The sequence below is a fragment of the Centropristis striata genome, chromosome 7, assembly GCF_030273125.1.
Source record: "Centropristis striata isolate RG_2023a ecotype Rhode Island chromosome 7, C.striata_1.0, whole genome shotgun sequence".
NCBI classification, from domain to species: Eukaryota; Metazoa; Chordata; class Actinopteri; order Perciformes; family Serranidae; genus Centropristis; species Centropristis striata.
The window spans coordinates 23,828,465-23,846,293 of NC_081523.1; the positions used below are offsets into that span (position 1 = coordinate 23,828,465).

General features: G+C 39.4%; 2 protein-coding genes across 6 annotated transcripts in view; one reads left to right on the plus strand and one right to left on the minus strand.

Annotated features, from left to right (window-relative positions):
• gpat2 (glycerol-3-phosphate acyltransferase 2, mitochondrial) overlaps positions 1–17,829 on the plus strand; it is a 125,121-nt gene that overhangs the window by 10,415 nt on the left and 96,877 nt on the right. The gene's annotated exons all lie outside the window — the stretch shown is intronic.
• Positions 4,137–4,965, minus strand: LOC131975503 (E3 SUMO-protein ligase ZBED1-like). The gene is made up of 2 exons (XM_059338229.1): positions 4,853–4,965; positions 4,137–4,751 (listed from the first exon to the last, which is right to left on the minus strand). The coding sequence occupies exons 1-2, from the start codon at positions 4,901–4,903 to the stop codon at positions 4,290–4,292; spliced, it is 513 nt and encodes a 170-aa protein (XP_059194212.1). The 5' UTR covers positions 4,904–4,965; the 3' UTR covers positions 4,137–4,289.

A 17,829-nucleotide genomic window follows, 5' to 3' on the forward strand; every position in this document is an offset into this window, starting at 1 on the left:
TATTGTTGGGTGAGTGCTAACTCAAAAGACTGATTGTACCTCTTGCTGTATTTGTGCAACACAGTCAACTGACATTTACCACCATCACCCCCCCACCCCACCCCCCAACACACACACACACACACACACACACACACACACACACACACCCACCCTCTTCCTGAGGTGCCACTGACTGTGGAACCACAGGAACAGGCTTGAGGGAGACTGTCTGAATAATTTTTCTCTCTTTTCACTTTTGCCCTCATTTTTGAGCCCCTTAAGCATATGCTCTCACACAAAGATGGTATTCTCTCTCTATGCTGCTCATCGTGTCACACTTTTGCTCGCCAGGAGACAGTGGGTGGGCATCTACGGTCTTGTGGGTGCAAAAGCATCTATAAGTATCTCTTTATCTTCAACCCCCTCCCCCCAAACCACCATTTCCACCATGTGCCCATGGTCTCCCTCTGTCTTGCAAAACTTGTAAACAACTATTCATCTAAAATTGTGCTAGTGGTAGAAATGGTGTTTTTGCTTCTCAGGACAGAAAGCATAGAAAGAAAACACACACAGTCACAAAAACAGTTGCCACGCGAATTGTGCATCAATAATCTGAGCGTACGTGTGGTTCATTGAACACTCTTCGAGATTGATGTCACAACCCGGATTCCAAAAAGTTAAGAAGCTGTGAAAAACATAATAAAAACAGAATGCAATTATTTGCAAATCCTTTGTGACCTACAAAGACAATATATTTAATGCTCAAACTAGGGAAACATTTTTATTTTGGGATATTTGATGCATTCTATTTTTAGAATTTGGGTTGTATATTGATTGAAGGGTAAATTAGGCAGATCTTGTAAATAGAGCCAGGCTCATATATCAGCCATATAATTTATCACAGAGGCATAGGTGGTGGCCAATATGTAACATGGACTTGTAACACAGAAATACCAAAGAAATGTTTGAGGTAATTTAGAAATGGTGGTGCAGTAATATAGTTTGTCCACCAGGGATCACTGACAAATTTATTTTTCATAAAGTCTTCTTTTGTTTCGGTGTTACCGAACCATAAACAGATGATAACAGCCTTCTGAACCTACTAGTAGGTGTAGCAGGCCCCGTCTAGCCCATATCTATGAGGCTGATAACCACTAATGATGCCTATTCAAATAAGTGATAACATTCGAAGTGGTGAAATATTAGCATAGCATTATTCTCAGCGTGATTAACAACATGGAGGGAGGAGTATGTGGACCCCTTAGCTCTCTTGAGCTGAGAATGCATTTCAGAGGAGCAAAATCTGTCGTGCGTCAAGGACTCAATGACGTCAATTCACTTCCACACTGGTGGCCTCTGTGTACCGTTGTCCTTTGTGGTGCTTTATTTGTGCATTGTTTGGGCACTTCACATCATAGTGCCTGCAGTACCATCACATCTGCGTGATGTGGAGAGGCTTGTGGAGTGTTTATTTGTTTCAATATCCCTGCAGGAGTCTGCTTTTTAATAGTGCATGAGCAGCTTCCTACCTCTACCGAATTAACACTCTAGTGGTGTTTTTGTAATGTCTCTCATTCTACCTCGCTATTAGCATTTTCAATTTCTCTGTTCCTTTCTAACACCACTCTTTTCCATTTATCAATTTGTCTCTGTTTCTTCTCTCTCTGTCCTTGTTTCTGTTTCTGTTGAAGTCATCTCACCCTCTCCCCTTCTAACACTATGCTGGCCACTTGGGAGCTGGAGTGCATTTGCTAGGATGTTTACGCATATCACTGACAAATTGTTTGGCTTGATCTCAGGGAGCAGGCCTGCTATTAGAATGGTTTATCTGATTTGGTACTAGTGGAAGCAAATTTGCCATTACTTTGTATGTGATTAGAAAGGATTCCCATGGGTCGCCTTTTCATTTATACAGAGTTACCAAAACGCTTGGGCTGTTGGATTGTAATTTGCTATTTTCTTTTTGATGTTTGAAATCAACTTGCACCCAAACATTTTCACAGTGAACAAACCTTTTTGATGTCTTCAATTCCAGCAAGGATCAGCTGATGCTAATCACCAAAAATGATATATTGGTACTTAATACTGCTGACAAACACCAACATACAACCTCCGTTCCAAAGAAGTCGGGACACTGAAAATCATAATACAAACCTGAACTTGAATACAATTCAATGTACTCATTCTGAATTTGGTGCATTCTCTTTTTATTTATATTTTACACAGCATCTCAACCTTTTTGGAATAAGGTTGTAAAAGTGTATTGTTATTATGTTTTATAGTAGTAGAAGTAGATCATTCTGAATATTATGTTTTCAATTATGTTCCATATATTTAAAGTGTCAATGATAATTTACCCAAGTGAATATAAATTGAGAACACCTGCTAGTGGAAGCATCTAATTTAGTATTCCAATAAGACAGTATGAAAGGTGCCAGTTTCTATCCGCCTTCTTGTTGGTAAGGTCACGCTACATGTATTCCCAATGCCTTGGCTCCTTTACAACATTTAACTTAAGTTTTAGCTGAGATAATGGATAAGAGTAAAATCATTTTATCCCACACTTATAGCTGGATAATAGAGCAGAACTCCACTAGTATGTAGTCAAAGCTGCTGCTCAACTTATTCGAGTTAATCTGAAATATGAATAAACGGTTAATTTCAGAATATAAGCATATGATCCAGTTGTTCCTTTGTTTACATTCTTTCATAGTAATCCACCATCCACCTCCCATTGCCATGTTATTCTTTTCGGAGGCATTTTTGCTCTATTCCCATGACATTAATCATCTGCTCCACAGGGCTCTCAACTTTGTGTTTGTGTTTGAGCATGCTTCTGTGGATAGTTGTGTAACTGCACTAATGGCATTGTGCTAAGTGTCATGTCCAACCCCAAAGACTGTTTTTTTTATCTTTGTTATGTTGATGTTTGCTTTTTTTCGGCCCTAAAAGCTGCCTTGCGTTCCTTGAGTCACGCTACTGCAGGATGAAAGGTTAGTTTCCCAGCGCCAAAGAAATCATGGAGATATAGTGCAAAAAAAGGACAAGTTTATATCAAACAGCATGTATTTTAATTAACTGTTGGCTATATATATATATATATATATATAAAACCGATTATATTAAGTTGAGTCTGTCCATGTGGAAGTGTGATATTTTGGCTTTTTTTTTTTTTTTTTTTTTAGAGATTATAGCCACATATGGGACTGTGTGGTGTTTAGGTTAAGGATTTGATCTGGCATTTTCTTTTAACTTAGTAAAGGGTTTAGCAAAGGCTCAGTCAGGGTAGCAACAGATTTTCCTGCCAGATGCTTAGACATGCTTCGATAGCTTGTGACTGAAAAAAGCCTTAGGCGGTATCCATTTTTTCATACCATCATACCTTTTTCGACATTTCACCGGGGTATATGGTAAATGACAGTATTTTTGTTTGCGTATACTAGTGCTGCACGATTTGATGAAAATGTGCGATTGCGATTATTGTGGACTATATTGCGATTTGCGATTGCGATATTATAAATGAATGGGGTCATAAGTATACTTGCTTGAATATCAAGGACAACAGAAAATTACAATAGTTTGTATATTTCTCAAGTCAAAACATACAAATATGACACAAAAAATTCAAAACTTGAAGTTTACAGCACTGTATTTTTTTCTAAATAACTTAATATGAAAAAATAAATAAAGTTTGAAAATAAAGGTATTTCTGCAAATGGCAAAAAAACTGTCATTACTGTAAACTCAAATGCATTTCTGCTGGCATTTATGTAAACTTAAGTACTACTGAAACAAAAGTTCCTACAGTACTCTTGAAAAGAATAAGGGCATTTCTGCAGTACAAAGATAGTAGCACTAATTGTAAACTTAAAGACCATTCTGTTGGCATTTTGGTAAACCTTTCAAGTACTACTTGATACACAATTTTGTACAGTAAAAAAAAAAGTAGAGGCATTTCTACAAAGTGCAAACAGAGACAAATGCCTGTTTCTTAACATAACAAAGGCATTCCTTAAAAGTGCAAAGGCTGTTTTGCTTTACATTATAACTTGAAGACCTTTCTGTGGAGGCCTTTCTCTAAACACCAAGTACAACTAGAACAATAAAATAATACATTTTGACTGCTCAAAAAAGGACATTAAAGAGGAGTGTAACAAAAATCAGTGGTTAAATTTTAATAATGGACTATAAGTTGTATCCTACTAAAACTTCCTCTTAAAGTGAATCAGTTAACCACACCAAAAGCAATAAAAATACCACTGTACATTATTTTTTAAACAATGAACTTGTTATTCCATATCCTCTTTCTAAAAGGGTACCACCACTTTAGAGGTTCTTTGATTAAAAAAAAACAACATATCAACCTTTTCTGGTTTCAGACAGGAGCGATGGGCTGAGACAACATTACCGCTTGCGCTGAAAGCTCTTTCGGACGCAGAGCTTGTTGCTTGTATGCACAGATATTTCTGTGCTAGTTTGGACAGCAAAGGGAAATTTATTTTGTGGCACTTCCACCATTTCAGTGGATCTTCTTCATGATCGGCACCAGGCATGTAAGTGTATGTGTTGAGTTCAGTAGTCACTGCATCCTTGGACTGTGCCATCAAGGTAGCTGGTGTTGTTGATGCTGATGGTGTGCTGTTATGGAAGAAACTGGCTAAAGTTTTCTTCTTAGCTTTAGCTGCAGGTGGTGAATTGTCCAAATCTGGGCTATCCTTCATCACTGTGGTGTGCTGAGGTCCAGGCTGCTGCTGGTGAATTTCCACCGCCTATGAGGAGGAGGAGGAGGAGAAGAATTTTTAATTATATGACACACTTTAGAATACATAAGAATCATATCTTGGCAGCAATAGAGAAAATTATTACTTACCACCTCAGAGATCACTTGTTCCTTCACGATCCTCATCTCCTCTGTGTTCATGTATTTTGATTTAAACCTTGGATCGAGGAATGTTGTGATGTTCAGCAGGTCCTCTCTAACTTGATATTTTTCATTGAGGTATCTTAGGATTTTAGCTTAAGATCTTAGGTCAGTGTCCTCAGGGTTTTCGGCCAGCAATGAGGTGTTGAGAATATGGAGAATGGGTTTCAGATATCATATGCTTACATATTGCTCAGCTGACAGTGCATCCGTGAAGTCCCGGAGTGGGCTGAGAGCCTTGTTTATGGATTCGAGGACATCCAGGTCTTGCCATGAGGGCAGTAGCTGCCGTGCTTTGCGGTCAGTAGAGAGAACCTTGGTCAAGGCACGTTGTTGTCCAGGATTCTTGCTATCATTTTCTGCGTGGATCCCCATCGTGTCTGGCAGTCTGTCACCATTGCATGTTCTGGAAGGTTGAGCTCCCTCTGTGCCTCCCTTAAAGCTTCCCTTTTTTTCCAGCTATGGGAAAAGTGTCCCACAAGCTTCCTGCATATTCCTATGGCCCTGTTGGTACGGTGAGCCTCATTTTTTACAGCATTTTCTGTTAAAGAGAAGAGTGAAAGACACCCATGAACTTCTCTTCTCCTCTTTAAGTTCAAAGACACATGCAGTATTATCTGAAACAACTGAGTCTTAAACAGTAATAAAGATCATTGTGTGTGTGTGTGTGTGTGTGTGAGTGTGAGTGTGTGTGAGAGGTTTATGAGTTGTGACAAAATTGAAATCTAAAATAATTTGATTTTCAGTAAGTGCATGGATCATTTTTACATACAGAAGGACAATTAGCTAGTTGTGCTAGTGCTGTGCCATGCATGAATGATATAAGGCGAGTTAACAAGATACAGATAATAAAAATGAATAAACAAAACAAAAAAGCAAACCGTAAATAAGTAAAGGAGTGTAGAAAACAATTAACTTACCAATGGCCAGATGAAGCCTATGGCCAAAACAGTGGAATCTTTGCCAGTCATTCAGCTCAACAGCCTTTATGACGTTACTCGCGTTGTCTGTAGTTATGGTAACCTGACGTTCCTCACACAAACCCCACGCTGCCAAAGCCTCCTTCAGACACGATGCGATGTTTTCTCCCGTGTGGTCCTGGGGAAAATACGATGTTTGCAGGCACCGGCTTTTAAGCTCAAAGTCATCGTCAATAAAGTGGACGGTCAAGCTTATATAAGGTTCCATGGTCCTGCTTGACCACAAGTCCGTTGTGGTTGAATAAAACTGGACTGTGGCTATTTCCATTTGAACCTCACTGCGGCGTTTGTTATACAGCTCGGGGATAGCGGTGTGGGAGAAAAAGTTCCGCGAGGGTAGCTGATATCTCCTGTCCAGCGTGTTAATCATTTTTCGAAATCCCTCCTTATTGACTGTATAAATCGGCACCATGTCTCGCCCCAAAAAGTGTGTTATGGAGTCAGTGATTTCCTTGTGTTTTTTTGAGGACTTTTCGTATGGCGTGACACTTGCAAATGTAGCCGTAATTGTGCGTTGTTGTTGTTGTTGTCTCAGGCGGGTTTCAGTTTTATCCTTCACGTTAGCTGTTTGGGCTTTCATTTGAATGCATTCTTCGTATTTTTCTCCGTGTTGTTTTAAATGTGTTGCCTCGGGACGTAGCGACTTTAGCTTTGCATATTTGACACAGCACGTCTTTCTGGTCAGTGTCTTCATACCTGAATCCAAAGTATTGCCATATAATGGAAGTTGCATTTTTTTTCGCTATCAACTGAGCTAGTCCCTCCTCCGGTTCCTCCTTGGCGTCCATGTTGGGGGCTCTGCTGAAAGCCGCGTAGTCACGTGACTATATACCTGCAGCCGCAGAGTGTGGATGTGGAGTCACCGGGCTCAACACTTCACACGGGACAGATAGTTCCATTCACAGGCACGTGCACATTTAAATCGCAAATCGCACTCTTTTATGCGATTACATAATTGCTACATAATTGCACAGCGTGACATCGCGATTGCGATTAGATTAATCGTGCAGCACTAGCGTATACCCAAACAGGAACAGAGTCATTTTAGTTTAAAAGTCCTGCTAGTCGCCATGTTTCTCAGCTAAGCTGCTTAGAGACTGTCCTCTGGTGGCGGCTGCTGTGCATTACACATAAACAGACTGCCAGTTTAAATAGAGTAGATAGCAACGTCTTTATTTTTGACGGTATAGAAAATCATCCTGACGGGATTTCTAAATACCCTGATACACCTTAATACGAGATTTTAGATAATTATGATTGCTAGTTAGTGACTGAAAGAAAGAGACTGTAGATACAAGCAGCAAAATTAAACCTTTTTTGCCTGATATCTCTGCTCGCCTCATGTTAAGGAACTCCAATATCCAGTAGGATTTTGCATTGAAAGCAGCCAGTAAATGCAGTGTGGGCATTGGGTCAGGATGCTTCCTGGACAGGTCCCTGTGGAGCTTTCATAAGCAGGTCCAACTGGAAGCACACCCAGAACATGCTGAAGAGATTACATATGATTTCTGGACTGTGAACACCTCGGGATCCCTATGGATTAGCATGAGGAGGAAGTTGGGCAGAAGGAACTGCTGCCACCATGACCAGGACCTGGATAAGCGGGGGAAAATGAATGGGTAGATTGATGGATGGGGCAATCCATTTGTTCCACAGCCCTTGCTGGCAGGTTCAGAATGCTTATCCTTGTCTTCTTTAGATGAGGAAGTGCAGCAAAAACAAAAAAGGGAATAAACAAGCCTTTTGCTTATCGTTGTGCTTTTGTGTGACATCATTATGCTTTCTACCAGTTCTTTGCAGTAGCTTTGCCTTCTGTTGACATCAACATAGAAGGACGGTCTTTAATGAATTCAGAACCAGACAGGTGACAAACTGAAGTAAGAAACTTCTAAATGAGTACTAGTAAATCGTTCAATTATGGTGAAAATGATGTGAATCGTATGCTATGGCATTCACAGTCCCAGTGTTGCACAGTCCAGTAATTTTAATCAAGATAGGTCACAAAACCATTTGGCCCTCAAAGGGGTAACGGATATGCATTAAGCTAAAGGATCATGGTAATACAATCTCAATTCCAAAAAGTTGGGACGCTGTAAAGAACATAATAAAGCAAAAAGCAATGAATTGCAAATCCTTTACCACCTACATTCAAGATATCTGAAGCTCAAACTGGAAAACTTTAGTTTTATTGTATTGCGGTTATACTTACTGCAGGGCTATACTCTATTGGATTTCATTTGATTGTAAGATGTTCCTTGTAGTATTTTCCACCACCATGCAGATCTGTCATCAATAATTATTCCTTACAGTCTAATTCTGCTGTCTAAGGAGCACTACTCTGCTGTCACAAAATGACTCTCCTGTTACACATGTATAGCAGGTACAATATTGCCTTTACAAGCGATATGGGCTTGTTCTGATTCATGGGATACTAAAACATCCGAATCAAATAAAGTCAGTGACGTTGTTCTGAATCATAGAGCGCATCCAAATCCCAGAAATAATTTTCATCATATCAACACCAGTGTTCATTACAGATTTAATCATCAGCTTTGACTCAATTTCAAAACCATTACCTGCTTCGAAGCTCACAAGTGGCATTTCTAGATATTTGATTTGACACAAATTAATTTTAAATTGTCCTTTTTTAGCCTCTCAGTCTCTGAGTGAATGATAACTATTCCACACATTACTTAAGTAAACAACAAGAAAAGAGGGAAAAAAAATTGCTGTAATGTCATTAATGCATCAGGTGTTCTGAGCAAGATTCACTTTGCTATTGGGCATTGCAAGCCAAAAAGCTACAAAACTTAATTTGTGTATAGTCTTGCCGTCATACTGTGCATGTCATTGTCACATTAAATACTGATATGTGTAATTTCATGGAAATTGGGCTTTTGTTAAAATTAGACTTCATTAGTCCTCTGGCAACAGTCCAGGTGTCAAACTGATATAATGAAAGAATGATGACGTTTCTTCTCTCTCTCTCTCTCTCTCTCTCTCTCTCTCTCTCTCTCTCTCTCTCTCTCTCTCTCTCTCTCTCTCTCTCTCTCTCTCTCTCTCTCTCTCTCTCTCTCTCTCTGTCACTCTCTCACAAGCACACTCACACAATTATACACAAACACACGCCACTTTAGTTACAGCCCTCAAAGAAAGACGGAACTTGAGCAGTAGCATCAGTGAGAGTGATGAACACAGCAAGGTTTTAGACAGGATTCTGGTGTTGTCCCTCATAGATCCAGTGTGCTGAAGAGGCAGAAAAACAGTGTGTTCACGGTAGAAAATCCTCCAGTAAGATATAGTTTTTCCAATTACTTGCTGTTGTCTTTCCTTTCTCGCTCTCTTTTCCCCTTGTACCGCGGTGATTAAATTGGCTGAGAAATGTAATATCAGAAGTTTTAGTTAATTCGATTCTTTTGAGACACAGGCTGCAGGCTAAAACTTCTTTCTTTCAAATAGTAAATTGATGATTGTTTTTGGCGTTTTTCATCCCAGTAATTTTTAAAACATCTAATGGAGGAGGCATGGTGCAGTATGAGCAGCCCATGGTAGCATCCAATGGTGCTGTTTGTGTTACATCCTTTTGCTCATGTTTTTAATGCATTTAGCAGCTATTATAAAGTCTTTTGAGGGCAACTTATTCATAATATGCACAGGATGTCCTCTCTGTTGCTTAATTTCCTTTTTCTTATTAGATTTTTGTTAGATTGATATTTAAGATGCAATTAAATATGCATGAGCAATTCTCAGTGGCAGGAGTAGTTTAATTTAGATATAATTCCAGAATAATTCTTATTCTGCAGAGAAACAAGTGTGAACGAGGGGTTGTTTGTGTGGGATGGGGGCTGGGAGAAGTAAAACGGAAGTGCTTCTCCGATTAACGTGCAGACAGAGTAGAGGAGGAGAGAAGCTGACACAGCACAGATTTAGTGAAGAGAGAAAAACGGCGTGAAAAGAATAAGCCAAGACACAGTGAGGAAGGGAATAAGTCAGACCTCAAAAGCACTGGGAAATTGCACAGCCTCAGAGACTCAGAGAGCAGGGATGGTGGGATGTTGATTGATAGAGGAATGACTAGTCTGTTGTTTATCACTGGAGTTAAGATGGTGTTAAGTAGCCTTATGCTGTGGCGAGAGAGAAGTATGAGACAGGCAGAGGAGGGATGGGGAGGGAGGATGAGAGGAAAAATAATTATGGTGAGGTGGAGGTTGGCAGCTTAGGGGTTTAAAGTGAGAGGTACATACTTTAGAGAATATTGTCAATATGAAGTTATAAGGCAGACGTATGGTTGGAGGGAGATAAGAAAGAAATACGGTCTGATTTATTTTATAGTGTATCTTCGTCTTATAGAAATGTATCAAGCCACTGATTAAATCTTTCCATAATCTTGGCTTTCATCATTATTTCTGTTATATTCATTCAGGTATAGCAGCCAAGTGTCAGTTTTCACTGCCACACTGATCTTCGTTCACATTATATTTTAATTTATCATTTTGTCTCTGCATTTTCGTAACTGGGAGCAATGTTTTTTCTTCTTTATCCCTTGGTGGATAGCGGAAGAGGGGTGCTTGTTTTGTTTTGCCTGTGTGGGACCCCTCTGGAGATTTATTATATAATCTATCACACTTCCTTGTGTATTTTAGAATAAAGACTATGTGAGAAATGGGCCCATAATTTTGAAATATTGCTTCTTGTGACATGTTTGTCTTGCCTATAGATAAAAGGCATACTGTGGTAGTAAACAAGTTCACCTTTTTTCAAGGAAATCTGGTATGGATGGCTTTCATGGACGTTTTGTGGAAAACTGCCAACCAGGAGCCTGACTGAAAAAAATATGCCTGTAGTTTTCGATAAGTAGGCTGTAGAGCTGCACTAGCCTGGAAGTGTAAATATGTTGTAAACAATTTCCCTCAAGCTTAAATTGCGCTTTAAAAATCCTTCAACTATGTGTATGCAAAATGTTCATCTCCATAAGCTGACAAGTGAGACTAACAGAACGGTAAGCTAAGTTACATCTGCCCTTCACTGGAAAATTGACTATATTCCTCATGTTCACACAGTCATGAATGCATTATAGGAAGAGACACACCTACACCAACATACTGGATAGTCAAAGTAACTTTTTACTCAAGTGTGAGCTACAGTAAAAATAATAAATAAAAAGGAGCGTTCCCTGGATCCGATTTGCTGATATTTGCACTGTCAGCAGTGCACTGGATCATAAAACAGCATGAAGGCACCCTCTGGATTGGTGGAGCCAGGTTTATATTCAATTGATTTAGAATTGATTGTCAATGGTATAGTTAAAGCTTTGAAGCTTTGAACTATTTGGTACAGCCCTAACTTTTTAGTTAACTATCATTAGACAATGAAAACTTTTGCAGTAATGGAGCATGTTTAGTGTCGTACACTAATAATGATAAGGTTTTGTTTAGACTACTGCATAACTGCAGTGGATGCTGTAATGATGTTACTTACCTCCAACAATGTCTAAGTATCTTGGATACATCCAGGATGTTCGAGTGTGTGTCTGTGTATGAGCGTGTGCGTACAGCAGTGGGAAGAGGGACTGACTGACTTGGAGCGAGAGATGCTTCATTGGGGCTGCCACAGTCTGTGTAATAAATTAAGTGACTGCTTTTCCCTCTTCCCCCTCATTCTTGAGAGTCTATATATTTTCAGACTTGGCCTTTCACAGTCTGACTCCATCTTTCTTTCTCTGTTGATTCTATCACGCACATCCTTTTCATCAAAAAAGTGTACAAATGGTTAAAAATGGACACGTAGTGAAGGGGTGTGTCAGCCAGTAACTGCAGATTAATTAAAATAATTGTCTCTACAAATGACTGTCAGAAATGTAATGAAATTGGTCCTGTGATCCATTCCGAGCCCTCTGAGAGGCTTTCGCCTTGTGATCGTAGTGATAACATCTCAATCCGTCTCCACAGAATACCAATGTCATACTTGCACTCATCTCTGACTGCAGCACTTCTACATGGATTCAATTGAGCCACCAAACTTTTCTCTGTCGCTGCTTGAGAGAAAATTATGAGTTGGACAAGTAATATGTTGCAGTGTAAGAGAGAACCTGGAAGGAAAGACAAAGTCCTGAAATATATCTGAAAATCCCAAAGGTTTTCTCCTTTGTAAGTTTTCTAATGAAACAGGTGTTCCCCTTATCCTGCTGATATGAGTGCTGGGAAATGAGTTCACTCCTGCCTCATTTACATTCATATGAAACAAAGAATTGGAAAAGTAACAAGCCTTTTCATCACATTCGCAGTAATTTGACTTGGAACAATGTGGTTTCCTTATCCTCTGCGGTTCAGATTTAATCTTCTGTGACCTGATGACAGTGATAATTCCAACAGCTGACTGATCATAATTAAGGGTCCCATTTAAACAAGTTATGTCAGTAAACATACAGGTTTAACCGCCATTAAAGGATCAGTCAAAAAGCCGCGTCAATTTGGTGCGTGTTCATGTAAAATGCTCGCAGGTGTTGGTGTTTGTGAGCTGAAAGCGCTGTGATTAATATGGAGCAGAACACTAACAATGAGATGCCTGCTAATTTATCACGTCAGAATGCTTTCATGGGGTTCTGCATGCCCTGTGGGATTATTTTGATCAAAGTTCCTGAGGTTTCCTGAGTGTGTTTCACAGGAGAAATAATATGCAATAAACATCAAAATCAACGTAATAAAAAAAACTGCTTAATATGCTATTATGGTGCAGCTAATGACATGACAGCCCACCGTTATTTTGTACTTGTGTGTCCCCAAATTTTTGTTACTTTGGAAGAGCACCAATACTAGTAATCAATACTTTTATAATACAAATGTATAATTAAATGTCTTAAAGTGGTCACTCGTTGATGAACCAACAGAGAATTATTAATTGAATGTGGTTCTTTTTCACCACTCTCACTCTGCCATCAAGAAAAAAACTTGAACAGTTCAATATTAATCTGCAAATTCACCGCAGCAACATAGGCAAGGGATTTATTTAATTTTTATTTAAGTTGGGGTGTATGAGATACTTATCCATAGTCAGTGTATTACCTACAGTAGATGTACTGACACTTTTAGAAGACAGCTTTTTTAATGATTTTTCACAATTGTTTTGAACTTTTGCATGCGACAGTAGATGATAAAAAAAATACTTTCCTTACATTTCATTGGAGTAAATAGGAACACATTAGTGTTATTGTTTCAGTAAAAGACAGCTTTCAGGCATAAATGTGGAGGAGAGCATTCACGTACTCAACTACTACGTTGCTATTGTGACTAAAAAGACACAATAGCTATATAAAACTGTTTAAACATTGAATGGCGGATAAAATAGACTGTGACCTTTGACTCCATGTCCCATATGATGACTGCAGAATGTTTTTATAGCTGGTCAACAGTAGTACATTGCTGAGCTTCCGTGCCACTACTCCCGCCTGCTCCAGCAGATTACGTGCTGACCGTCATCTACTTTAGGTAATCCACAGACTATGGATAAGTACTTAACCCAACTTAAAAAAATATAGGTTCAACAAGTCCAAACTATAATTTTAAGGCTATTTATTACTTATTAGATATGTTAGTCTGCATACTGTGTATCACATATGCTATAGAAAAGTTATTTGTTTTTTTGTTAAATATATAAAAATAAATTAGATGGCGAATAAGGGTGCACAATACCTGTTGTGTAGATGCAGCATGACTTTATAGCAAAACCACTGCTACAGAGAGACGTGCACTTCTGCCATACACAGCAATTGACAGCAAACATTTTAGAACGGTCTGGCCTTGTGTTTATTAAACCTTTACAGTTTGAAGTCAGGTGTTGGCAGTGATATCCCGGCACTTACAGTGGGGTGTTATGCTATACTTAGTGTTTGTATTTATGCACAAGTCTGCAACAGAGCAATCAGGTGACAAACTCTGTCAGCCACTCAGTCCTGTGTGTTGTCTGCAGCACCCGCTGTGTACTCTCATTGCTGAGGCTGTGCACGGCTCTGCATATCTGCAACCCCTGTGACAGTGCCAGTCTCTGTGTGGCTGTGTGCTAATGGTTTCCTTTGAATCATAAATTAGACTTGAAAGGAGGGAGAGAATGAGCACATGATTGAGGATTGAGGGATGCGGACTGAGCTTGATAGATTTTTCTATCATTAATACAGATTGTCTTGCCACTGAGTCTCTATCATGTAGGGTAATTATATTGATTTCATCTGTAAGTCAAGTATTTTATCAGAGTGAAGCTTTCATTGAATGTGTATGTGTGTGCTTGCTGTCGAGAATTAGCCAGGTCACACAAGAGCCTGTCAGAGGACTTTGCCTGTAATTAAAGACCGCATGGCAGCAGCATGTTTTCCATTAGGCCACCAGTATCACATCCCAGCCATGTGACTCTTGGCAGTCTGGCACTCCTGCCCTGTTTAATGAAGTTTAACAGAAACACTTTGCGGGCAAATTGTTCACATCACTGTTTGCATTTGCCTGTAGCAGTTACACTCTACAGCATCATCAGTGATCAGCCATATAGAGTAGGAGTTAAATATCTTTAAGTTGAAGTGCACGGTTTGTTAGGGTAAAATTGTTTGTGCTTTGAGTTTTAATACATTAAATAAAGAAAGACTTGCAGCACAGATTCAGGACGCAGCTGTGTTACTGATTGCCTTCAGGGATATTCTGAGGTTCTGCACCCCAGACTGTGTTACATGAACACTATTTCTTCTCAGATGATACTATTTATGCTCAAACCTTCACCACATCTACTCACATGCTCCTTTCTTCTCCCTCCCTGTACTAGTCATTCAGGTTGCTGCGTTCTCTCTCCCCAGACCCACTGGTGTCTCCTGTCACTATTTTCTGAAATGGCTGTTTTTAGAGGGCTTCACAGAGAATTAGCGGAAGGGGGTCAGTGGATTTTCAGGGGTAGATAGTAGGTCAACAACTGTGTGTCAAGTTTTTCTAGTCATAAATATGCTATATTATTTAGTAAATTAAGTAATTAATGACAATTAGAAAATTTTAATCAGTATCTGAAGTCCATTCCCAGGCACAAATTCCTCCAAAATACCACATTAAGATACCAAGACCTGAGGAACACCATTGAAAGAACTTTTGACATTTTGAAGAAGAAAGGTATGTAATAATTGCATTTTTTAGGGAATGAATAGCAAGCACTCCTCTTCTGGAAACTGCTGAGAAACTCCTTTATTCAGTCAGTATACCTAGCAAAACTGTACGTCTGCGGAATTCTCTAGGTCTCTAGTTTGTGGTTTTATAGCTTCATGAAGCTCAACAGGTAATTTATACAGTGACAAGTTTAAAAAAAAAGGCCTCACTCCAATTAAATGGCTAATTTGGGGCAACCATTATCACACTGAAGTAAAATTGGGCTCAATGAATCCAAGAGTCTCAGCTTTCCAGTGCTATCCAATTTATGCATGTTTAGGGACCCCAGTATGCAGAAATATTCAAATAGAATGGGCAACAACATATCAAAACATGGTGGTATCAATGGATCCCTTAGATATGAATGTGAAGGGGTAAATCCTTCAAAGGAAATAATGGATACATGGATACTACACACAGTGCTGTCACATGCTCCAGTGTGCTTTGAGGATTGTTTGGAGGCAGAGAGGGGATGTGGTTCCCATTGGCTAGCGTACGTGTCTTGAGGCAGGTTAATTGCCTCAGGACATCACCACTCGCTGACACTGCATGTCATGGGTGAAAAAAGCTGATGTGCAACGAGAGGAGAGGGATTATATTCCTTTCCGCCATGCCAGCTGGCGCATTTAGCCCAAGTCAGATTGATTGGCTCTGGACAGGTTAAACTCCATGTCGTCATGTGACACATGGGTAGAGTGTGAGAGAGAGATGTGACATACACAGCCAATCTCCCACAACATCCTGGTCATTTGCTTTCTGTTTTGTGCATTAATCAATGAACAGGCTGTGAATAAAACAGTTTTTGTCTTTGTGTTGGCAGACATTTTGGTGACTCTTTGGGTCATTTGTCACAGATATGTTTGGCCTCTTGCCACATAGTTTACAAAATTTCAGTGGGGCTGCATGATAAGTGAGTGTGTGCACCCTCCTTTGCATTTTAAGTAGATTTCTCTTCAAACATCAACAGTATCTTTAGTACGATTCCCCAGAGTAAAGCATTAAACGGAAAGCAAATACTAAAATTAGATTCTAAATAACAAATATTTGCACAGTAAAATGTTCAAACAAGATCCCTTAAGGGGGGTTACAAGGTCATTTCTTGGGGTCAAGAAATGGTTGAGAAGAAAATAATTAACATTAAAGATAAAATCACACATTTTGGTCTTGGGAATGTGTTTTTTTTTACTGTGTGAGTTTGGAAGGCTTCATCTGTTATATTTGGTGCTTAATTTGTGAATTAGGAAGTCCTGCAACAAAGAGAGGATGCTATTGTAGATCAAAATTCATGGGAGGCATCAGAAATACACAGTACCTGGAGCTAGCTACATGTGCTAGCTGTTATGAGAAAAACAAAACTATACAAAACTCGAGGCTTCAAAACACTAGTCCACCAGCCAGTGGGTGACTTCACAGTCCACTTCTTTATACTTTATTCTTTATATTCTTTATACAGTCTATGATTCATGGCCACATGTTTAAAAAAAACCCTAAGGTTTCCTTTAACACTTTCTTTTAAAAATCAAAAAAATGTTTATGTAGTCAACATTGTCATGAGAAAGTCGAACTGCTGTGACTGCAACTTTTGAGTTTCTTAGGCTTTTCCTGAACAATATGTTTCTGTTTGTTTCTTCCATCACTCCCTTTCTTCCATCAAAGCTTGTGTTCATCTCTGTGTAAGCCTATTTCAAAAGACTAGAGTAGTCCTACTCCTGCCTTGTCCTGCTCACTTCAATATTTTCTTTAAATTAAATTCCCACAACGAATATTCATGAGGTGAAGGTGGAATTCCGGGAATGATAATCTTGTTTTACGCTGCTAACCTTCCACTGGCCCTGGAAAAAAATAAATCCAATAACTCATTCAGCCGGTTTGTTTGTGTGTGATGTGTGGGATTTGCTGCTACTTATCACCTGAAACCTGAACTCATGAACACATATTGAGTGTAAGGATTGCTAAATTTCCCAGAAACACTAAATGCCAGTGAAGACACATCCTGTTTGTCTAGTTTAATGTGGTTATGTCAATTGACTGACCAACATCCTTTAAGGGAGCTGCAGAGATGCTGGAGCCAGAGCACTGACATCCTTCGATCTCACTCACACACACACACACACACAGACACACACACACACACACACAAACATATACGAACATAGTATTATATAAAACACAGGGCCTGTGCTCAGATGTTATTGATATGTGTAATCATGATGCCGTGCCTTACTCTAATGGAGGAAGAGTCAATGCCTCTCAGGAAGTCTGGCCTTTTCAAATGTCACAGTCGTTTCAGAGGACTATCCTTTAAAAGAGAAGATTTCAGTCCTTCGTCTTCCACTTGTCTTTTCGCTCCTTTTCAGCCAATGTTCACTCTTTTTGCACTCCAGTTTTCATTGTTCATCCTCTCTTTCTGAGCCTGCCTTGAAGCTTTAAAGAATGTCACAATGTGGTTTTGATTCTGGCCCAGGCAATAGGGAATAACACTGCACAGTGGCATTTCAAGGTGCAGCTTCACACCTTAGGTTATTCAGCGTTTTTGAGTACATGTAATCAGATTGTACAATTAAATACGCTATAATCTGAACTGGGGTTTTTCCCTTTGGAAGCCTGGGATATTTTCAGTTCTCGCCTTTTATAGTTGAGATATTTTCCGTGCAGAATGTGGGGAACATTGTTGGTGTTGTAGTGACAAAAATGGCAACATCAGGAAACTAGAGCTACAACTAATGTTTATTTTCCTCATTGATTTACCTGTGTATTATGCGAGTGTATTTGGAGC